The 24,140-nt window shown below is 41.9% G+C and overlaps 1 protein-coding gene across 5 annotated transcripts in view; it reads left to right on the top strand.

Moving 5' to 3' along the window:
- The window catches only part of RHOBTB1 (Rho related BTB domain containing 1), a 102,437-nt gene extending 83,695 nt beyond the window's left edge, over positions 1 to 18,742 (top strand). For 4 of the 5 annotated variants that reach the window (XM_070432812.1, XM_070432810.1, XM_070432809.1 and 1 more), the window contains 6 exons: positions 1,160 to 2,142; positions 4,498 to 4,616; positions 10,321 to 10,471; positions 14,022 to 14,110; positions 15,641 to 15,746; positions 16,491 to 16,923. In XM_070432812.1, coding sequence (XP_070288913.1) covers positions 1,160 to 2,142; positions 4,498 to 4,616; positions 10,321 to 10,471; positions 14,022 to 14,110; positions 15,641 to 15,746; positions 16,491 to 16,660 — 1,618 coding nt within the window. In that variant the 3' untranslated portion in view covers positions 16,661 to 16,923. Of the gene's footprint in view, positions 1 to 1,159; positions 2,143 to 4,497; positions 4,617 to 10,320; positions 10,472 to 14,021; positions 14,111 to 15,640; positions 15,747 to 16,490; positions 16,924 to 17,077 lie in introns of those variants that run through there. The other variant, XM_070432813.1, reaches the window with a different exon arrangement.
- The last annotated feature ends 5,398 nt before the right edge of the window (positions 18,743 to 24,140 follow it).

Here is a 24,140-nt window from a genome sequence, read left to right as displayed (position 1 = left end):
ATGTCGAACTTTGTGGAACCAGAAGAAAAAAAATTTTTTTGTTAATTCTTACCTGAGGATATTTTTCTCCATTGATTTTTAGAGAGAGTGGAAAGGAGGAAGGGAGGCGGGAAGAGGGAGAGAGAAAGAGACTAATGCACTTGTCTAGGCAACAATGTGATGAGGTCCTGACTAAAGAGGGTGAAAGAAAAAAGAAGGTAAAGATGTGAAAGAAGATTTACCAATCTAATTACTGAGAACGTAATGAGCTTTTAGATGGGGACCACTGAACTAGTTTGGGACTAGGGAGTTCTAGACTCTAATTGCTTAGTGGAGTTCCCTCAGCAACTTGCAAATGTGACTTTAGGCAAACCCTTTAAACTCTCTGCCTTCAGTTTCTTTAGAATGTAGAATGAAAATAATACCCATATGGTTATGGTGAGGCTCAGATGAGAAAATGAATATGGACTCATTTTAAAGTTATAAAGCAAAATTTAGTGGTGATGAAGATGATGATGGTGGTCACGATGATAACCGCTAACATTTTTCAAGCATAGTGGACCAGGTACTATGCTAAGCACATTATCTCATTTGAACCTCTCAACACTCTTTGAAGATATAGGTACTCATTATTATTATTCCTCTTTTAGAGATGGGAGAACCAAGGCTTAAAGAGATTAAGTAACTTTCCCAGGATCAAATAGTTAGTAAATGGCTGTTACTTCACTTATTGTGGTTACTACTGAAAGCATTTTTTTTCCTATAATCATAAGTTCTTTATATTTGAAAGACTTGAAGTTGGCAGTATATTTTTTTCAAGAGCCTTTTTAAAAGCTTTAGTAGGCCCAGCCAGTGTAGCTAAGTGGTTGAGCATTGACCTATGCACCCGAAGGTCATGGTTTGATTTTGGTCAGAGCACATGACTAGGTTGAGGGCTCTATCTCCAGTGGGGGACATGCAGGAGGAAGCCAATTGATGATTCTCTCTCATTGATGTTTCTGTCTGTCTCTCCCTCTCCCTCTCCCCTCCTCTCTAAAATCAATAAAAATATACATTTTAAAAAATAAAAGCTTGAGAAGGATTTTAAATTATGATTTAATTGGGTCCTTAAGTAGACCCTGGCTACTACATTATTTTTCTAAAATAAAGCTGATAATAATTTTTAAATATTCTATTTCAGGCCCATAAAGAGAGGAGACATTCTGCCTCCTGAGAAAGGCCGAGAGGTTGCAAAGGAATTGGGCATCCCATACTATGAGACGAGCGTCTTTGATCAGTTTGGAATCAAGGATGTGTTTGACAACGCAATCCGGGCAGCGCTGATTTCCCGCCGGCACCTGCAGTTCTGGAAATCCCACCTCAAGAAAGTTCAGAAACCTTTACTTCAGGCACCGTTCCTACCTCCAAAAGCCCCTCCACCGGTCATCAAAGTCCCAGAGTGTCCCTCTACGGGGACGAACGAAGCCGCCTGTTTACTGGACAATCCTCTGTGTGCCGACGTCCTGTTCGTCCTCCAGGACCAGGAGCACATCTTTGCACACCGAATATACCTCGCTACCTCCTCTTCCAAATTTTATGATCTTTTTCTAATGGAATGTGAAGAAACTCCAAATTGGAGTGAAGTTACTTGTGAGAAGGAGAAGCAGAGCCAGGATGTCCAGGAGCAGGCATGGAGTGTTGTTGACCCAGATGAGGAGCAGGAGGAGGGTACCGCAAGGACGCCTCGGGCTGACCAGTGGGAGTCCTCCAGCCAGAACCTATCCCAGCAGGAGATTCTAAAACTGGAAGCCGAGGGCTCAATCCCAGAGACACAGACACTGGCAGGCTGGAGTAAGGGGTTTATTGGCATGCACAAGGAAATGCAAGTCAATCCCATTTCAAAGCGGGTGGGCCCCGTGACCGTGGTCAGGATGGACTCATCGGTTCAGTCGGGCCCTTTCCGGACCCTGCTCCAGTTTCTTTACACGGGGCAACTGGATGAAAAGGAGAAGGACTTGGTGGGCCTGGCTCAGATCGCAGAGATCCTGGAGATGTTTGACTTGAGAATGATGGTGGAAAACATCATGAACAAGGAAGCCTTCATGAACCAGGAGATTACAAAAGCGTTTCACGTCAGGAAGGCCAATCGCATAAAAGAATGTCTTAGCAAGGGGACGTTCTCAGGTGAGCAGGGCCAGTGGCCAAGTCCTGGATGCCTTTGATGCGTTTTATCGAACCGTAGTCAGACATGAGCAGGGGAAAACATAATTGTCCCTAACATGGATGAGTACTTATGTTTTCCCACATGCCAAAGTTACATGTATTTACTTATATAATTCTCAGCAGACTTAAGGGCTACATATTTTTTTAATATATTTTATTGATTTTTACAGAGAGGAAGGGAGAGGGATAGAGAGTTAGAAACATTGATGAGAGAGAAACATCGATCAGCTGCCTCCTGCACACTCCCCACCAGGGATGTGCCCGCAACCAAGGTACATGCCCTTGACCAGAATTGAACCCGGGACCCTTGAGTCCACAGGCCGACGCTCTATCCGCTAAGCCAAACTGGTTAGGGCATAAGGGCTACATATTATTATGTCTATTTTTCAGATAGGGAAACTGAGGGACACGGAAGGTTAGGTAACTTGCCCATGGTTATGCAGGTAGTAAAGGTAGACCCAGGATTTGAACCCAAGCTGTCCGCCAAGCAATATCACAATGCTTCCAAGGATGGGTCAGGTTATCCCTGAGCCTGAGCCCAAGCCAGTCAGCTTGATGCTCACAGTTCTCCTTCAGGATTCCTTCTTAAGCAACTCTGTTCCCCACTGACCCTTCAGCAAATACTCATGACCAAAAGCAAAGACCTCTTGTCCTGAGGCACTGAAATCCTTGAGGCAATTTTGGTGACCCCTGCATTCCCACCAGAGGTGCCTCATCTCTTTCCACCCCCTCTTCTTTTTTGTTCTCACACTCCTTTCTTGTTCCTTCTTTGTCTTTGACAAGTAAGCATATCTGCCCACAGTGTCCTTACATAATTGCTTAAGCACACTGGTGGCCTGTATCCAAGATGGGTTACATGCCCATGTTTGTACTGTCTTCTGTCTTGTACTATTTTTGTTTTGCAGTTGTCCTCTGTGTGTGTATGCGTATGTGTGTGTGTGTGTGTGTGTGTGATTATTACATTTTGACTTCCTAACTTCTGATAATATGTATACTTCATTTGTGTCTTTATCTTTCATAATGACTGTCATGATATATACATTTAGTAAGTGTTACTGAATGTGTTCATAAATTTTAAAACTTATGAGTAATATTTACTCCAAACACTGACCATCATGATATAAAAGCAGTCTGAAAGTTAATGGGAAAAAATGTTCAAAGCCACAGCAAATTAAACAGTGGGCCTCAAGTAAAGTTCATGAAATCACGCTCTCCTTACTGCAGAAGCATAATGAGCAAATACAATGGGGAAGCCTCAAGTGAATTCTGTTTAAGGGGAAAAAAAGCTATAAAATACAGTTTATGGATAATTGGAAATTTTTTAATATGAACTAGATAGTAGATGATATTAGGGAATTATTTTTAACTAGAGGCCTGGTGCACAAAATTTGTGCACTGGAGGGGGTGCGCGGTCTCTCAGCCCAGCCTGCCCCCTCTCACAGTCCGGGAGCCCTCAGTGGATGTCCTACTGACAGCTTAGTCCTACAGACTAAGCCACAGTCTGGCAGCAGAAGCTCAGAGCAGGCACCGTGTGTGTGTGTGTGTGTGTGTGTGTGTGTGTCCACTGGGAGCCTGCTCCCAGCCACACTGCGGAGGCTTGGAGCAGGCGCCCCTCTGTGTTGATCTCTCAGGCTCCTGGCCACACCTGCATGTTGTTCTTTCCCTTGAGTGGCGGCCAGGGAGGGCTGGAAGCTTGGCTTCCTCCATCACCGGGGGCAACCCAAGCCTCCAGCTCCGTGGCTGCTGCCATCTTTGTTGGGTTAATTTGAATACTCGCCCTGATTGGCTAGTAGGTGTAGCAGAGTGACACCAATTTGAATGTTTCTCTTTTATTAGTGTAGATTTTCTTAGAAGTAATGATATGATTATCTAGGAGAATGTTCTTAGTTTTAGAAACTCGATAAAGTAGGAATGAAGTGTAATACTATCTGTTTTATAATATAATTTATATAATAATTTATATAAATTATGTATACACATATAGCTGAAGTAAACATGGCAAATATTAAGTGTGATAAATGAATTATTGTATTATTCTTACCACTGTTATAATTTTTTGAAGTTGTTCATAATGGGGAAAAATATTCCTCTTTTATGTGTCTTTATGGTTCAGAGAAGTTGTGTTGTGACACTGTGTGTAAATGCTTACTCCTTAATCCTTGGAGAACATGGAGGGAATTGGGTGTGCCACAGGCGGGACACAAAATCACTCAATACAACTATGGAAGAGAGAGGACAAGAGACGTAGATGGATGAATATGGGTGCAACTCTCAATGAGGCTGACTCATGGTGGTGTTTCCTCAATCCCTGGGCAGATGTGACATTTAAGTTGGACGATGGAACCATCAGTGCCCACAAACCGCTGCTGATCTGTAGCTGCCAGTGGATGTCTGCCATGTTCGGGGGGTCATTTGTGGAAAGCGCCAACAGTGAGGTACGTGCCTTCCAAAAAGCCTAAGTGAGTGTTCATGAACGTGCATGTGTATTTGTATAAAGTGTTTTATTAGCCAAATGACTTTGCTTCTTTAACTCCTTCTGTGAAATAGTTCCTTAGGCAGTGCCTGCGTGTCAGATCACCCTCTTCTTCAATCTGCGATTGTGAGGAGCATTGATTATTGTTCACTTGTTATGTATGAGCACCTAAGTGCTTTCCATGCCTATCCTTTCATCCCCACTGCTCTCTTCTCCCCTGAAAACATGATCAGCTGTACTTTGTAACAAATGTCTCCAGGCATATTATCAAAAGCATATATAAGAGGAACAAAACCTGTCTTTCCAAAGTTTAGGACAGTGAAATGTGTCTTCAGTCACTTATGTCCTAGGCTCAGCTCTGGACCTAACCAAAGAGAGGACCTCAAGAAGCCACTTCCTTGTGCCATTGTCTCCTCATCCGCAAGATGAGGGATGCACTGGATTGCCATTGAGGTCTCCTTGAGCTATGTCTCTCTCTGTGGCTCTGCCCTAACTTGCCTTCTCTGAGAGTTTGTCAACAGTAGGGAAACAGTAATACAGCAAATGGTTACTCCTCTGAACACATCTCTCAAAGTGCTTAGGTCTAGTGGAAGCCCCTGGGTTAGTGTCAGATGCTGGCCTTCTCTCCAAAAGAGGCACTTTTTAGAGCAGAGCAAGTTGTACCTCAGAGACCCTGTATCAGCATATTTTTACACACTCAGTTGGAAAATACATAAAAATTTCATTCAAACACTTCTAACTTCAGCCTAGAGGTGAGCAAGCATTTTTGTTCAGTTTCGCAAGTATTTTTAACCATCTTTTTTTTAAAGAAAAAACATGGGGACACCCCATCAAGTTGATTGTCCTAAGAGGCTTGCTTTGCTTATCTCAGCTACTCTCAAACTTTAAAAAGAAATACAGAAAACAATGGCTAACTTTTGGAAAGGGTTGCTCACACCAGAAATCTGAGCACTCCCATTGTGACCCAGGAGCCTGCATTTGCATCCCCAAGTAGGGAAACAGAATCCTAGAATCACAAGTTGGGATGGCCAGGACTAGAGAGGTCACTGGGCCACCCCCCTGCCTCCAGAACAAACTGCAGCTGCTGCTAAGCCAACCCCCAGCAAAAGGCTGTCTGATGTTTGGAGAAAAGCATTGGAACTATCCTGACGACCTCTCCTGGTGTCTTTCAGCCATTGTAGATCAGGAGCCCCTCACATGTAACAATGAAAACGTCCCCGTACTGTCAGAGGTGTTCTGGGGAGTTATCATGGAGACTCCTGTAGCCTGTGGAGGCCACCCAGTGAAGGAGCTGCGAGGCTCGCATCCCAGCTCCTCTCTCTGCAAGCTTGAGGCCTTGGGCCAGTGATCACCCTTCTGGAAATCATGATAATAAGCCATAGTGTGGTCATGAGGTATAAGAATGAATACGTGCAAAGCACCTCATCAACTTTACATAATGATAGCTGTCAGGAGTCTTATTTTGATGCCAGCAGTGTTGAGATATTCTTTGTCTCTTCCAAAAAAAAAATGTGAGGAAGCCACTGATTAATAAAACTTCATCCTAAAGGCATTTCACTGACTTCAGTACTCTCTAGATAAAGAGCCCAGAGGCTCGCTTCCCTTCTTTCTCCAGCTCACTGCAATGTGTGCTGATGGTGCTGTAGCCGCCTGCAATTAACCCAGCAGGGAGAAGCTGATCAAGGTCGGGGACCCAGGCACAGAGGGACACTGTGGAGCTGACCTCACAAATGCTAATCCCCTTTATCCCTTCCCAGAATGGATTGTAATTGTCTCCAGATTAAAATGTGCAGGAGAGGTGACCAAAGCAAAAACTTGGCAGCAAATGTGAATGTGCACGTATGCGGCTGCTCAGTAGCCTCCCCTGGAAATGCCCACCTGTTGAGCACTCCCCCAGAAAGTGAGGGTCGCTCACCACTTAGAGCTGTAGCTAGGGATAATAACAGGTATGTTTTGATTCAACCCAGCTCAAAAGACAAGGCCCTGGAACCCAGCAACCAAAGGTTTGTGCCGAAATTCCTCTAGCCAGTGTATGACGAATGCCACGTGCACAGGCATTCCTGCCCTTTCCTGCTCCTTCTCTTTATATCCAGTATAGACTGTGATTGTTATGTAGTGTTGAACTCCTGTCTCAGCTCGACCTTGGGCAAGTGACCAGCCTCTCTAAATCTGTGTCCTCATCTGTAAAATGGGGATAACAGAGAAGGAGAGAACCTTCTTTAAAGGGCAGGCAAAGCAGGAGAGTGTGTGTGTAAAGCATTGAATTTGGTGTCTAGAACATTTAAGAATCGTTAGTGACCATTATCCAACTAGAGGATTCTTGTTAAATGCTTTCTAATGAGGAGTTAAAGATCTTTGTCCCCTGAAAGCCCCCAGTTTCCTTCCCGGTAGAGGTGGTTTTGGGGGTAGGGAAGAGCACTCAAGCGCCCAGTAAATGCTCCAGGGTTGATTTGGGTCCCTATGTGCACTTGGGATTTGTCTTTTCTAGGCCACCTTTTAACTCTATTTTGTCCTGTGAAAATCTGACTTCCCAATACAAAATTCAGCCTATTTTTTGGCATTAATAGAATTCACATGCATATTCAGAAAAGAATAAAACGTGCCCATTGATATTCCTTTAACTTTTTTGTCATTTAATATTTAAGAAGACACTATTTTACTTATATTTTTCTCATTACTTTTAATACAGCAGTAAGCATAATTCTCTCCCCAGAGGTTCGCAGCAAATGGTTTATTAAAAATGCATGCCAGGGTTGTAGTAAGCAATGCTCTGGATCTACAATACTTTCTCATCCTCTAGGAGACTGTCTCTAATTATAAGCCTAATAGTCTGAGCTGATCTTTGCAATTAAAATTTTAAACCAACTAAACTGGAATATGGAATGTTATTTAGGATAGCATTATATTCTCTTTTATTACTCTCTTTTTAAAAGCTACATCAAGCAGGTACAATGCAAGATTCTTAATTCCATTTCTTATGTCACTTTATATTATTTTTCAATTCTATAAAACAGTCTCTCCATAGTTAATCAGTTCCATTGTAAATGTTGAAATCACATGAATAGGCTTTTAAAAAAAAAAACAATGAACTATGAGGGAAAAAATGTGTGCTCTGAAAGTGTTTTTAGTTTATTCTTATTTGCTGGTTACTTCCAAAAGTCCCTAACATTATTTTCCAAAAAGGGCCATCACTTCAAAAAAATATTAGTACCATTTAGCAAGAAGGAAGCAACAAGTCACGAATGATTACAAATGTCAGAACATTCCAAAGACATTGAGATTTTTGGGGGCTGCTTGCTGGACTCTGCCATCTCTTAGAACCATGACTTAGAACCGACTCTTACAAAGAAAAACAAAAACCTGCTAAAGTAATCTGAATATTGTGAAAATCCATGATATCAGTGAGAAAGGAAAAACCTCAGATATCATTGACTCCAAATTTCTCCCCTATAACAGATGAGGCAACTGAGAGTCATAGAAGGGGAATGATTTGTCAAACATCACCCAGCATTGTAGTGACATCCCTGGCCTGCCCCAGACTCTTGCCCTGTCCTTCAAGCCCGTATTTTTAGAAACAGCAGACATCCTCCCCTCTGAGAGAGCAGGGGTTCACAGGAAGCCCTTGAGCTTTTTATATTACCATCACTAACACCTTTAGCACTTGGCACTTTATAAAATGTGCACTGTACTTTCACAATCAAAATGGCTCCAATTTTAAAGTTTTACAACTTAATTAGCCTTCCATTATCTAGAAAATTGTACTAAATCCAAACACCACTTTTGAGAGAGAAAATTTTGCCATGTGCTCACACATACAGAAACAATTGGGTGTTTAGAAATAAATCCATGTATGTATAAAATAAATGCATGTATACATAAACATGTCTATCTATGTAAGCATGCACACAAGTACAACCAGTGTTAGATTCACTGGAATAGCAATTAATTACAATACAAGGGCTTTTTATTTCAAAATAATATTAGTAAAAGTTTCTACTTGCCAAGTTCTATATGTTGCAGAGGTTATTTGCAGTGGTCACACTTGTTAAATCATGGATGGTAATAACCGACATACCTTATTTATGGAATAATAATTGTTTCCACTGACAATACCTGAAGGAAGCAGGGGAGATAATTTTCTAAATATCTCTAGGAATTTTATGAGCCTTTCCTTTGATGCATTAAGGGGAAGTTCTGTCTGAAAGGATATTCCCTCTCTGAGGTGGCTGGTGTCTATAGAAGAGAATAATATAGAAGGTTGCTATGCTTGAAAAAATTCTGGAACCACTAGAATGCATTAGACATGAGGAGAGAGAGAGAAGGGAAGAGAGGAAAAGAGAATAAAATTCGATATATAGTATAGATATAATTATATATAATTAGACATGTATATCTTTATACTATGCTGTAGAGAGGTTTATTAAATACCAGAATTAAGAAGTGCATAACTACTTATCCTTTTGAACTCAGAAATCTAATTCTTAAAAACTAGTAATGAAAGATGTTATATGTGACCCAAACCTTTGCTTCCTTTGCCATGAGGGGTTTCCAATACTGCACAGCAGTTCTGAACACAGACTTTAGAATTATATTCCCTGGGTCCAAATCTCAATCACTACTCACTAGCTCTGTGACCTTGGATATGGAACTTAACCTCCCTAAACCTCAATTTCCTTATCTGTAAAGTAGTAGAAATAATCGTCTTTTCCTGTGAGGATTAAATTAGATACTGCGTGTGGAAAGCTTAGCACAATATCTTGTGCATAGGAGGGCTTTAATGGGGTTCATTTTTGTAATCATCATTTCAGAAGTAAACACCAGGGCCCATTTCATGTAGTTAGAGACCTGCAGCAAAGAACAGCTGCTGTGCAGTGTAGATCCCACTGATCCAGGCCCCACCCAGCCATCCAGAACTCCCTGGCTGCCTAGCAAACTCCAGCATGCATTCATATGGGCAATAGCTACAGGTACTCAGGAGGGAGATTAGGGGAACTCTGCAGGGGAGAGGTCACCATACCAACCAGCTATTCCCCCAGAAGTCCCAGGCAAAGGTTTCTCTGCATTCTCTCAATCTACTGGCACCTGGTAATGTTCCAGTAGTTCTGAATCTATGTGGTTGTGCCATAGGAAAAATAATTAAGTGTGTGTATCATATTAGCATATATGTCGATAGAATGTTGGAATCAAGCCAGTCACTGTGACAGCTCAGGTGGTTGCATATACTCTGCTTTGACATCTTAGAGATCTGGGCTCTACCGTGTGTCAGCAATAGTGTGGTTTGCAGTTCCCCCCACCCCCACCCCAACACCTGTCATGTTGCTAGGAGATTTCTTTCCCCACAATAGAGTATTATAAGGTACTTGGCAAGGAGGGCCCATAATGTCATCTTACATTTACAACCTATTTGTCTGATTTATAAATCCAAATAGCCATTTAAAAATTCCAAATCAGGCTTTGTCAGACAGCCCCACGCTTTTGTCATCTACAAATCAAACTGTTATGTTTAAAGCCATAAATAGTGAATGACTTCTATACACAGCCTCAAAGCAGGTGTTCCAGACTCGGCAATCTCGAAGAACACGGTTGGGATGTTTATTAGCAATATAGCCTGAAAATGTGCCCACTGCTTTCTTCATCAGAACTCAGCTTTTCAAATAACATTTCAGGTGTATCTCCCGAACATAAACAAGATGTCAATGCAGGCGGTACTGGATTATCTCTACACCAAGCAGTTGTCACCTAACTTGGACCTGGACCCACTGGAATTAATTGCCTTGGCGAACAGATTCTGCCTGCCACACTTGGTTGCACTTGCAGGTAAGGCTGATGACTCAGGCCATGTGGTGTCTGGCTGTCACATTTATCAAGTTCACATTTAAACAAAAGTAAGATTTCCAGGGACTAAAAGTTAATTTTTTTATCACCCAGTGTAAGACAGTCTTGTACAAGATGATATGAACTGATCAAATGTATCAGACAGCCCAATTCAATTCAACAAATATTTTTAAGCACCTCCTTTGTGGTAGGGACTATTAGGTGATGCAAATATAAAAAGATGGATAATGCACGGCCGATCCCCTCATGGCCCATGCTCTCTGCACTCTACCTCATTTGTGGACCATGAAATTTGAAATAACACTGTTGTGTCCATGTCATCTTCATAATGTGTCCAGACACAGTCTTTAAGAAAGAGGCTATAGGAAGCAGTGGTTAAGAACATAGGCTACCCAGCCAGATTGCTTGGGTTCAAATTTTGACTGCATCCTTTACTGACTTCTTACTTGACTTATCTGCTCTATCTCAGCTCTCACTCTCTTTAACATGGGGAAAATAGTATGCTTCCATGGAGCTGTAGGGAAGATTAAAGAGTTAAGATGTATGTATATATAAAGTCCTTAGAACAGTGTCTGGTCCTAGTCAGCATTATATAAGTGGTTTTCTTAAAGCTATTTTAGAAAATGTTCTGACATTGTCAAGATCATTTTGGGAGAAAGAATGAGGAAAAAAAGGGAAACTTGGCTTAACTTCTCAAAATCTTATGTATCATTTGTAGATTTGTTCAGTGGGTAAGCGAAAGCAGGTCTAAATAGGACATAGGCATTCAAATACCTTCTACTTACATTTAAACCTTCAGCTTTATTAACCAGCAGTGTCAGTTAGCAAGCCATTTGGGTGTTTATCGCTACATTTAGTTTACTCCTGTTAACCATGAAAGCAGAGATAGTGCCTGTTTTGTCTTCTGCACACAGATAAGTGCCTGAGGATGTTAGGTTCTCAATAAATATTTGTTGAATCATTAAATGAATGTGTGAGCAAACCAGTCATGTCTGTGCTTTATTTTCTGTCAGTGTCTTTAGGAAAAAGATTTATTTCTCTGTACTCCACATTTCTACTACATGCAACCAATAGGAGGTCAGAGTCCCCTCCCCTGCCTTCTTTCTTAGTGAGATAGCAAGAGATAGTTGAAGCATTGCTAGCTGATATTTTTAAAATATATTTATTTCAGAGAGGAAGGGAGAGGGAGAGATAGAAACATCAGTGGTGAGAGAGAATTATTGATCAGCTGCCTCCTACATGCCCCGCACTGGGGATTGAGCCCACAACCTAGGCATATGCCCTGACCAGGAATCAAACTGTGACCTCCTGGTTCACAGGTCAACACTCAATCACTAAGCCATACCAGCCAGGCACTAGCTGATTTTTAAAAAACTGTTTTTAACTAATACACCTGAAGTCATAGGTCTAAATGAGTATACACTACTTTTTAAATAGTAACTAAGAAGCAGTGATGGGCAGTGTCCTTTTTCAGAGGTATGAGTTCCAAACCAGTTGGCTGTTTTTCCAAGTATTTGTTCTTTGAGGATAAATTTGATTTTTTTTAACAGAAGCAATTTGGAGCCAAATCCATTGAACAGGGTTTGTGACCAATCTCAACATAGTGTGATTTTTGCTTAAATATTAAGTATGGTGATGAAAACCTGGGACTGATTTCTTCATAAAAGAAACTGACCCAAAGAAACCCTTCCCTATGAACTATAGACTTCTCTGTTTACTTTTGTTATTAAATGCTATTATTACTGTTATAATTATTTAATATACTAGAGGCCCAGGGCATGAAATTCATGCACGGGGGGCATAGGGGAGTCCCTCAGCTCGACCTGCACCCTCTCTAATCCGGGACCCCTCGGAGGATGTCCGACTGCTAGTGTAGGCCACATCCCTAACTGCTCTCCCCTGCCAACCTGATCGCCCCCTAACTGCTCTCCCCTGCCAGCCTGATCACCCCTAACCACCTCTGCCTCGGCCCCTGCCACCATGGCTTTGTCCAGAAGGATATCTGGAAGCTGTCCCATCTAATTAGCATATTATCCTTACCCTTTCATTAGTATAGATGGCTTCCTAAGATGATTCCTGTAATCATTTATACTATTTGGTGTATATTGTTTAGTGTAAGGATAGAGTGTTTAGAATCTTGTTTAAAAATCATCGTCTGGGGTGAAAATGCTTTGCAAGCCAAAGTGTTGAATGAATATCAAGGAATGGTGAGGTTACCTCAAATTAAAAAGCCTGATGACTTCTCTGGGAAATTTAGTTCCAAATAGCTCTTATTTTTCAAGCGAGCTGAGGAAGGGTGTGCCAAAGAGACCACTGAAATCTAGATAACTTATTGACCAGATAGAGGCATATTGACTAACAAGAATGTAGAGCCAGAGCAGAAAGTAAGCATGATTCAGCAATATAGTGGATTAGAAGAACAGATACAATGATAGAGATGAAAAAAACATAGTAACATCAAGGAGCTAGAAACACGGGGCCTAGACTACCCACTCCCTGTCAGTCCCAGAGGAAGGTGACAGCCTAAACGGAGGCAGGACAGCTCAGTCTCAGAACCACAATTTAAATTCAGGTTTGAAACATGGCTCACAAGCAGAAACAGTTCTCCCAGCTGGGTTAGTGTTACTTCTGGCTGACAGTCACTAGAATATGAGGGGTTGAGCAATATGTGGTCCATCTGCAGCTGTTAAGATAGACCTATGCATTCACATTTTATTTTATTTTTTATTTTTTAAATTGATTTCAGAGAGGAAGGGAGAGGGAGAGAGAGAGATAGAAACATCAATGATGGAAAGAATCATTGATCAGCTGCCTCCTGCACACCCCCTACTGGGAATGGAGCCTGCAACCTGGGCATATACCCTGACCAGGAATTGAACCCTGACCTCCTGGTTCATAGGTCAATGCTCAGCCACTAAGCCAGGCAGCATTCACATTTTAATTCCCCATATGAACTCGTTCCTGTTACTCATTCTCTCCACTGTCAGAAAGTGTTGAGATTTGGAGCAAGTTGAGTGGGGAAACTGTCAAACAGGAAGAAACTAGAGAGTCTAGAGGATTCTAGAAAGGTGCTGGACTGTTTAGAGCAGCAGGTCCAATAGGATTTTTTGCGGTGGTGGGGACGCTGTGCATCTGCCTTGTCCAAAACTCATGTGGCTATTGAGCACTTAAAAGTGGCTGGTTGTGGCTAAGGACCTGGGTTTTTCATTTCATTTAAGTTTAAATTAATTGAAACTTAAATAGTCTCATGGCCAGTAGTTACCATACTGGACAGCAAAGGTCTGGAGGAATCTGGCCCTTTCAGAAGTGCTAACTAGTGTCCTCAGAGTCATAGGTGCAATGGCTGGAGACCAAACTCTGTACTGAAGGGCCGCACATCAGAATGGGCCTTAGGTTCCGTTAGGATGGCTGTTAGCGCTGTGCGGCATACTTCCTCCCCTCTCAGGCGGCCCAACACCAGACCCAACCCTCCAGGCAAGATGTCTGGCTTGCAGAGGATGGTCTAACTTTCTCCTGTCCCTCTCTTCCCCAGAGCAGCACGCAGTTCAGGAGCTGACCAAGGCTGCTGTGAGTGGCGTGGGCATTGATGGGGAAGTGCTCTCTTATTTGGAGTTGGCCCAGGTTTGTAACAGTTTGCTTTTCACCTTTTCAGTGTGTTCAACCAGTTCATTTAATGCTGATAAAACATTCCACTGTTGCATCTGTCTAAATAAAGATGTCACCACTGAGTCACAGAGGCCCCCTGTGTACACTGGGAAGATCTGAGAGTTTTACATTTCATGCACCATTCACCCCGCTGGGCTTCCTTTGAAAAAACAACAAGGACCTAACCCCCACACCAGCCCCATTGTCCCCCGAGGCACTAGCTTTGCATGCAGGAGAACAACTTGGGGCCGTCTAGGGGAGGGATTTGTCTCTCCTTTGTAAAATTCTTGGACACTTTTTGGCCAAGATCTGTTTCTAGGATTCCATGAAGTCCCGCTAGGCCCCACGTCTCACTGTGGCTCTCCGGGGTTTTCTAAAATCAGGATTTGCTAACACTGATACTGTGATTCTGTCATCCCAATGCACACGTGCACTAGGCTTTGGGACAGCTGGGTGGGACCCTGATCTGTTGCATTTTCTAATTCCATGGTATACATTTCCCAGCTGGCCAATTTTAACAACATCAAGTCACTGAATTCAGAGTAGGAAAGAAATATCCACAATTGTCTCTCCTGAATAGGAACAAGCCAACTTCAATATAGCACTATCTTAATCCTACTTTCAGAAAGAAATCTAATATCAAGAGAAATTGGAAGCACCAGCTAAAATTGTCCATGAGGTTGGGGTTGTCATTTTCAAGGAATTTCTTGAATTAGTTTCTGAGGGCTTTGGCTTTTCTCATGGCCTTTGTTCAAGGCCATGTGGGCCCCAGAAGAAGCCAGACTGTAGATTTCAGGGTCTCATCTAATCCAAGAAACTTCAAGAGCAACAAATAGAATGGATGTCTGAGAAGGGATATAGACCGAAAGAGTGAGGGATGGGAGGAGACCTTCCATGTTTGGGAAGCTGTCGTTTTTTGAGCATCGGGTCTTTTTCCATCACAGCCACCTCAGTGTCACCTCCCTGAGCACCTACTCAAAAAAGGAGGGGTGAAGCGTTTGGATCCCTCCCATCATGCCCACACTGCCTGCTCTTCTTATGTAACCAAAGGACAGGTATAGGACAGTCACACATTCCACGGTCTCCTCTTTCAGATCTTTGGCTCCGAAAGCTGAGCTCTGACATGCGACACGGAGTATTGCATTGCCCAGGCTTCCTTAAACAGAGATGACATCGCTGTTTTCTGGTGTTGGCTGGTGCCATTCAGAGGCCATGGCCACTTATCACACGAGAGGGCCAGGTGGTGGGGTAGGGGAGGGCAGGCGTACTTTAAACTCCTGATCTGATACAGTGATTATTTTTGGTGCACCTATCACAGGGGATAAGGGAGGGGTGTGCCAAAGGCTATACTTGGCTGGAATAGACCACAGCCAAAGCCAAGACAAGGTGTTTACTGAATTACTATACAGGCCTTCATTTCTCTCCCTGCTACGGTGGCTTCCTATTTGTTTGTATCCCCACTTTATTAACAAAGAGGTGCACCCATTTTTGCTCACTTCCCTGCAGTTCCACAATGCCCACCAGCTGGCCGCCTGGTGCCTGCACCACATCTGCACCAACTACAACAGTGTTTGTTCCAAGTTCCGCAAGGAGATCAAATCGAAATCGGCAGGTGAGACTTCGGGGTCCCCATCCATCCCATTCTTATCTCCTCTGACTGAGTCGATATCCTACTTGCCCTTGAGAAGGAACATGGGCCACAGGAAGCTCGTGGAGAAATTCTGGTGACTGGCTGGTGGTCACACACCCATGTGACATGACACAGGGATTGTAGGTTGGGGTTCTCTTTGGAGGACTTGGTGTTTGGAGGGGTTTGGGTGGAGTGGGGCTCATGGGGCCCTGCTGCAGAGCATGCTGAGGTTGTCAGCTCAGCCTCATCTAGGGAGGCAGGCTTAGGAGCAAGCTTACACTATATCAAGTGATCCTGTGTTCTGGTTCTCTGTGCCCGGCTACATGAGTTTAGGGCAAGTGATTCTACCACTCAAAACTTCAGTGTCATCCAGCTGGCATGGCTCAGTGGTTGAACATTGACCTATGAACCAGGAGGTCACGATTTGATTCCCAGTGAGCCCACATGCCCAGTGAGAAGCGTGCAGAAGGCAGCTGATCAATGATTCTCTCTCATCTTTGATGTTTCTATCTCTCTCTCCCTTTCCCTTCCTCTCTGAAATCAATAAAAATATATTTTTAAAAAGAAAACAAAAAAATAACTTCAATGTCACAATCTGCAAATGGTCTTCCAGCACATCAGGTTGTGGATAATCATGCATGTGAAGCATTAAACAGAGAACCTAGCTCATAGAAGCAATCGATGCATGAACCGCAGGTATGATCATCCACCCCTTTTTTTCACCAGACAACCAGGAATACTTTGAGCGCCACCGGTGGCCCCCTGTGTGGTACCTGAAGGAAGAAGACCACTACCAGCGGGTGAAAAGGGAAAGAGAGAAGGAAGATATTGCACTAAATAAACATCACTCGAGACGAAAGTGGTGCTTCTGGAATTCATCTCCAGCAGTCGCCTGAGGAGGAAGAGGAGGAAAAGTTAGTAATCCATCACACCCTTTTGAAAGCACTACTGTACCATTAGTCTTATTATTAGCGATAAGCTGTAGGTCAGGTTTCAGGCACTGGTCTTCCTCCACTTTTGTGCATTTATCTGGCTGGGATCAAAGCACAAGCTCACCATCAATGAGCCTGGACAAAAGGGAAGTTGACAATGCTCACTGCATTCCTTCAACTTACATGTATATTTTTTGTTAGAAGGCTTAATAAACCTTAGTCCGTTTTGGGTGTTTTTTTTTTTTTTTCTCGTTTCTTTTTATACAAAGGAAAAAAGAACAATTCAGCTTTCATGTTGCAAATTCCAATTTGGAAGATATTTTTATATGGTCTCTTGTATTTTGTTGAAATGAAAATACTATGTATTACTTTATTTTACAGGCCACAAATTAACCATGAAGTCGCCCTGTGATTCTCTGTTCCCACACGATCACGGAGCGTTATTACATAATTAGAGGGTTAGCCTTTTGTTGTGAAGTAAAGGGTTGGAATAAAACTCCCCAAAGTACAAGTTAGAGAGTGTTTAATCTTTGTTCTGCCGACTAACACTGGTATAATTACCAAGTCAACTCCAAGAACGTGTATTTACAATATTTGCCGTGTAAGTGCTAGTAATTATATGGTTATGTGTGCCATGTAAAATATAGTGATATCAAATCTTCTGTTGTTTAAAATGTCTAGTTTCAAGAGGATAATCTTTCTAATCATTAGAAGGGCTTATTAAATCCCAGCATTATCCAGGGCAAACTCACTGGTGGACCTGAATACAAAAGATACCATAAGAGTGTTAGTGTTTGGATTGCTGTATTAGGGTCTATGTCTCTCAGTATTCATTGATCTCGCCATGCTTCTGCATGCCGATTCTCTACTGACTTGAATCTAGTTGGGTAAGGGCAAGGGACCCCGAACTCTGTCCCACCATCTGCAGGCTTGTCACATCTCACCACCAGAAACAAGCTTCCTCAGGTCTCTCACCTGTGGCCAACTTCACTTGTAAGACACGTATTTTTAATTCTTCCCAGGGAAAATCCATGTTGCTGCAGAAATAGGCTAAGGAAGGTAGACCACCCACCCCAGCTGAAATTCAGCGGGGCCTATGAAGGCACAAAGCTGGAGGCTGGGTCGTCTGGGGTCCCTGTGTTCTCCAATATAGACAGGAATCTTATTCCAAGGGTCTAGGAAATGGTGCTATTGTGAGTTTGTTCTGACCCCTTGTCATTCTGAGTTTTCACTGTTAAAATAGAAAGTACTGAGCCAGGGAGCTTTCGAAAGGCAGTCAATCATTGCTTCTCTGTGAATTAAAGTGTTGTATCACTCATACAAAACATTTTAAGGCCACAGCTTCATATCTGCCATGGGATGCTGTGTGGTGGAAGCTAGGGCTTATTCTGTTGGGAGGTCAACTTACTGATGCTAAAGGTTGTGGGTTTGTGTTTTGTTTGGTTTTGTTTTTTTCTAGCTTTCAGAACTTGGAACAGAGACAGTAGAGTCCAGACCCCAATGTTGACAGTCATGCATTTGAAAATCTATCCAGATTATAGATAGGCATTTATTACTGACAGTGGAAACACACCAGATACAAGAGTTTGGAGAAGCTCAGAAATGCATCACCCTTTCATGACAAGGGCTGGGGAGGGGGAGGGGACAGTAGCGTACAGAGGGATGGCTGTAAATGCATCTGCTTTAATTTTTCGTCAATAGAGTTGTGAATCATTAATGGAAGGAGAAGGGACACAGAATGAGAGGATAAATGCCAGGACTCAGGAAGAATCGGCATATATCCTGTCACTAAATGGTAGAGGCTGAGTTTTCAATGTGCAGTCAGAGTTGAACTTACACAACCAAAGCTCCCGTTTGATTGTAATCTTGCCAAAAACATAATGGACGTATAAATGAACCTGGGGTATAAGCAATAATATACACTAGTGTTATCAGCTACTCTAACCAAGTGGCTGGTTCATTTGGTTGACGCTGACTATGGCCTTTAACCATGATGGTTTGTTTTGTGTTTTTTATTTCACAAAAAGCCAATAAAATCGTTTAGCTATAAAATGCCTCCAGTTTGTTTTTTATTAAGGACCACCCTTATCATGAGTGTAATGTTAATAGCTTTTTTAAAAACTAAGGTGCTGGGTCATGGGGGTCTGGGTGCTCAGCTGGGAGGACTGTCATCCTTGTTTTAGGCATTGCCAGCCATGATATAAATGAGGGGTCTGGTTCTTTGCTCTTGGCTAATACGGTTATGTCACTAGACATGGTGCAGCACTGGGAAAAACAAATGATGTCTCTATTCTAATGGACTTATTATAACCTGGGTTTGGGCAGTTTGCCAGCAATTAAGTGAAAGGCTGCATTGGTGGACTCATGAAAATCAATCTTTTCAGAAGCACATCCAAGAAAGCCTTTAGGAAAATGTGTAAACAATTTCTGGACTTCTAGGTGGTATAATGTTTGCCCAAGCTCAGAGGGAAGAAGAGTCTCCAATGGGACCTTATGGGGGACTTTTCTGAGTGGCAAGTTATCTAAAGCTCTGTGGAAAGAAGTTGACAAATAAATAAATAAATAGATTCAGAAAAAGGCTGTGAGATTCCCAGCACATTCCCATACCTTTTAAAGGTAGATGGTCCAGATCTTGGCACCTTTTACATAATGCATACCAATGGAGTCTTATCTATAGAAAATCTTCATCGAAGTTTCTCCTAAGACAATGCCTGACAAATCCCCAAGAATTTCAACACCCTATATTGGCACTATAGGAACCGCAAATCCTACTGTTTTCGAGATAACAAGTAATTTCATTATGGACATTCAAAAACAAGAATCCAATGTTTCTAAAATTTCTTTTTAACATTTCCTTCCATTGTATGATATGTCAGTTATCAAAATTCAGTTTTTCATCATGGTAACATTAACCAAGTAGAATGCATTCTACTAATGAGAGGGGGGGGGGGGGGGAATGAATCACAAGTTTGGAAACTATTTTGTGAGTTCCACATTTCTGAAATGAATGCTTTTCTGCCAGCTGAAGATTTACCAGGCTTTTTCTTGAATTAGGTTAGTAGCAATAATTTATTTTTTTCCTAGAAGAATGTGACTATTGCATTTTAAGAAGTTAGCCAGGGAGACTATGTTTGTTGTGTGTGCATGTGCATGTGTTTAAGTAATCCAAAAGCAGCATAATGGAAAAAAGAAAGGCTACGAGCAATTAAAAAAAAAAAAAAGAAGGGCCTCTGACAGAAACCATAGAAGTAGAATTAAACACCCTGAGCCACAGATGTCCTCTCTTTCTTTTAAAAATGCTAATTTATCAGATTACTCTATATTTCATGACAATTTACTTTCAGATGAAGACTTTGTTCTCTTGAATTTCCAATTAGGCAGGTGATATATTCAACATGAAAATGCACAGGTGTGGCAACACTAGTGACCTCCAGTCAAAGCAATGCTTCAGAAGCAATGCCATTCCCTTTGGCTGCATTTGAAAATTCCACCCTATGCTGATAGTTCCTCTAAATTGGGCATTTTTAGGTAAGCCATTTAGATGCATGGTTTTTCTCTAGGTTCATGGGCAGGTGCCTCATCAGTTACATATTTACAGACTATAGTCTACAAAATAGGGAAATCATTTAGGAGCAGATAACTCCTGGGTAGAAGTTAATTAATCATATATAGTCACACATGTACAGACATTAGAGTGTTAGAAACAACAGAAGACATGAAGTGACTTGCCAGCAACTCACCATTTCTCTAGAAATAACATTTTAATGACATGGAATTCCAATGGGATGTAGATGAAATGGGTAATATATAAATTCTTTGAGTCTGAACACATTCTCCACGCCAAAGACCAGACTGGTCATATCCTTCAGCCATTCAATGAAGAAAGAACTTGATTAATTTCTCTCTGCTTGGATACCAACCAAAGTTTTGGCATTTTTCTTATTTTCTCCCAATCTGATAAAAGAAACATCCTTTTGGTTGGATGATTCATGGTAGTCTCAACTGGAGTGATAATACCCATGGAATGTTAAGTTTAACTGTTGTGTGAAAAGACACAGCTCTCAAAATTTTAGTCATCTAAAAAATAGGAATAGGCTTCACTGAATTTTTGGTGCAGATTAAATGATTTAGGTAAAGCACAGTGCCTGGCATGTATTAAGTCGTCAGTAAACGAACCATGTTGACTAGCAAAGCAAGAAACCCAAGAGAGAAGACAATGCTCAAAATAGAACCATTTGGTCTTTTCCTGTCATTCTTTTAAACCAAACACCAACCTTGCTGCTTAGTGCATCATAACAGATTAAAAATTAGAAAATAAGAGCTACCTATAATAAAAGCATAATATGCTAATTGGACGGGACAGCTGAACAACATTCTAGACGAAGCCAGGGCTGCGAGGGCCGAGCCCCTTGCACAAATTTCATGCATCGGGCCTCTAGTGGGAAAAGAAAAGAAAAAAATAGGCTGTGAGAAAAGGCAGGTATGTGGTGGGAGGATAGAAGAGAATGTGGCACTTTAGTCCAAGAGGATGGTCCCCCTCCTTCAGCCCCCATTGTCTCTGTGGAATAGGGCTGGCACCCTAAGGCTGAACTTGGCTGAGGTCTGAGTCACTTGGAGTACTTTCTTTTTTTTTGCTCCCAGTCACTTTTTTTCTTATTTTCCTTGAAGATTGGATGCAGAGTCTAGTTAACCGAATTCTAAATGCTCGTCACCGGTCAACGCTGTCATCTTCAGTCAGTATAAAGGCCTCTCTTTTTTATTTTTGCCTTCATCCATACTATCCCACACCCATAATATTTTCAATGTATGTCTTTAAATGTGTGGGTATCCTCCTATACTGTGTTGTTTCATGTGAGAGGTCATTACACAAATAGTGTTGCACAATAAATTTCATCCTCTCTGCTTGTCATACTCCACACTGATCTTGGAAACAGCCATGTTACAATATGTGCATCCTATCTTTTTTTTTCTCCCATGGCTGCTCAATGTTCCTTAGACTGCTTCCAGATGTTACTCTCCTATTCCACTGGTGATAAAACCACTGGTCAATTCCCACTCCCTGGCACTATAGTGAACCTTGTATATGCCCTGGGGTCAAGATCTACTAGATCTAAAAATGGATTCCAGGTCCTGCACCTGAGGAACAGAATCAAAGCATTCCAAGGTGATGGACATGCATGGGAACCCATTGCCAGCACTAAGTTGATATGATTCTGTAGACTCGAAGTCATAAAGAATGTTAAAAGCTCTGGCCCAGCCCAGAGACTGGCTGTCCTCTGGCCAAAAAGAGGAGAAACTGGGCTTAACTCCCTTGCTGCCTTAGAGGTTCAAAGAGACTCTCCAGATGGTAAAAATTGTTAGATATCGAAATGAATTAGTCAATCCCATCTGGTGTTGATATTTTGTATCATCAGCCCCTCATGAAAGGTGAGAGGACAAGATAGCTTCTCAAGAGCCTCTTGAATATTAAGATTCCTAATTTTCTGCCTTAAAAAAATCCATAGTGAACTTATGCACACCCATTGAACATTGCCTTCTAATTCTGTTATTTCACATAAGAAGTCTAAAGAAGCCCTACCTGGTTTGGCTCAGTGGATAGAGTGTCGGCCTATGGACTCAAGGGTCCCAGGTTTGATTCTGGCCAAGGGCACATGCCCAGGTTGTGGGCTCAATCCGCCCCCCTCCCCCAGTAGGGGGCGTGCATGAGGCAGCCAATCAATGATTCTCATCATTGATGTTTCTATCTATCTCTTACCCTTCCTCTCTGAAATCAATTAAAAATATATATATTTAAAAAAAGAAGTCTAAATAAAAAGTAACCTGCCAGTACAAATTCTATAGATTGTTCAAACTATCTCAGAGTCTTTCAGATTCTTTATGACTTGAATTTTGTAGAATCCTATCAACATGAATATAAAACTTCCCTTTCTTAGTTCCGTCTCTGGGTGGTAAAGCACAAAGTAACACCACCTAACACATTAGGTGGGGAGTGTTCATACCACTGTGATTTCTCTCCCAACCCTACCCCTATTAGGATTCTTGAACCTCATTGCCACCACGACCATATATCTGAGAGACATAGCTAAGAGATTTCTTTAAAAATAAGTAGTCATAGTAAATGGTCAAACGTGAAATTTCCAACTCTTAGAGAAATGGGCTCACTAGTTTTTAAAAGAAGTATAAGGTGGACTCTCTCCCCAGCAGATTCTGTACTGCTGGTTATCCTTGCTCTCATTTTGCTTCATTTGCATAGATAGCCAGAGTGGTGAGGACTTGGTGTGCTAATATACACTTTCACATATTCTTTCAGTCTTAGTTAAATGTTTCTTCACTGTGCTCTACTGTATGGATCGATGTTCCAAGTCTTGGCACCAACTATCAGAGTCCAAGAAACTGATGCAAGAACCATGATAGTAAAATATTTAACATTTTTTTGTACATATTGTGGCCAATCACTATGACAATGATTTACATGCATTTACCTATTTAATTCCACAACATTACCTTATGGGGAAGGTAATTGCTTCCCCAGAAGCAGACCCTGAGCTAAAGTTTCACACACGAGTCATTTCCTTAGGCAGTCCCCCTAGGTAAGACGAACAAGGGGAGGGGGAAGAAGCAGGAAAATAAGCAAAACAGGGATAAAGTGTAAGCAGCCTGACTCTCAGCCTGGTCTCAGGGTGTGCTCTAGAGTTTAAACTACACCTCAGAGTTGTCCTATTCCTGCATCAGTGGTCAAAGGCTCAGTGCTCCAGGCAGAGGAGGGGCAGGGAATAAGAATAAACTCGTTGGCACTTTAGCTCTCTGGCTTTGGAGAGTTCAGGAAAGTGTCTTTAAGAGCTTGCAGGAAATTCTTTAACAAGTGTCACAGACGCCGGCTCCTAAAGGTAAGCAGAAGGACATAGAAGCCAGGAAAGACACTCAGAAAAGCAAAAGGACCAAGAACATCTTGGAGGAGCATAGATTTGTCTGCCCACTAATCTCTATTTTGAAATTCTAACAAACAACCTGAACTACTTGATGGGGCCCACTGATAGAAGTTTTATGTGCTGATGAGTAACTATGGATGAAAACATTGCATCCTCCTCTGCTTCTGTGTCAAAAAGCCTCTGAAATCAATTTGGAGAACATTAACAATAAATTCACCTTGATTAACTTTTCAGAATTACAGAATCTCAAATGTAATCATCCTTCTAAACGTGTATACAAGACCTTACTTGGAAATGCATCATTGAATTTTCCCTAGATTGTGCAAAACAAATTTAATAATGATTTACTTTGAACCTAAACAAATTTCTGCCACACAGCATTTTATAGACTTAAGCAATTTCTGCAATTTTATAAGCGTAAGCAATTTCTGAAAAATGCCCAAGATGGCAATTCTGCTTTTCCTTCAATTCTCCCACTATCTCCCTACATACACACAGAATCAGTCCAGGATAAA

This window comes from Myotis yumanensis, unplaced genomic scaffold (genome assembly GCF_028538775.1).
Source record: "Myotis yumanensis isolate MYYU_CA2020_CCGP unplaced genomic scaffold, mMyoYum1.0.hap1 SCAF_13, whole genome shotgun sequence".
Classification (NCBI taxonomy): domain Eukaryota; kingdom Metazoa; phylum Chordata; class Mammalia; order Chiroptera; family Vespertilionidae; genus Myotis; species Myotis yumanensis.
This window is presented reverse-complemented; position numbering and strand designations above follow the sequence as displayed.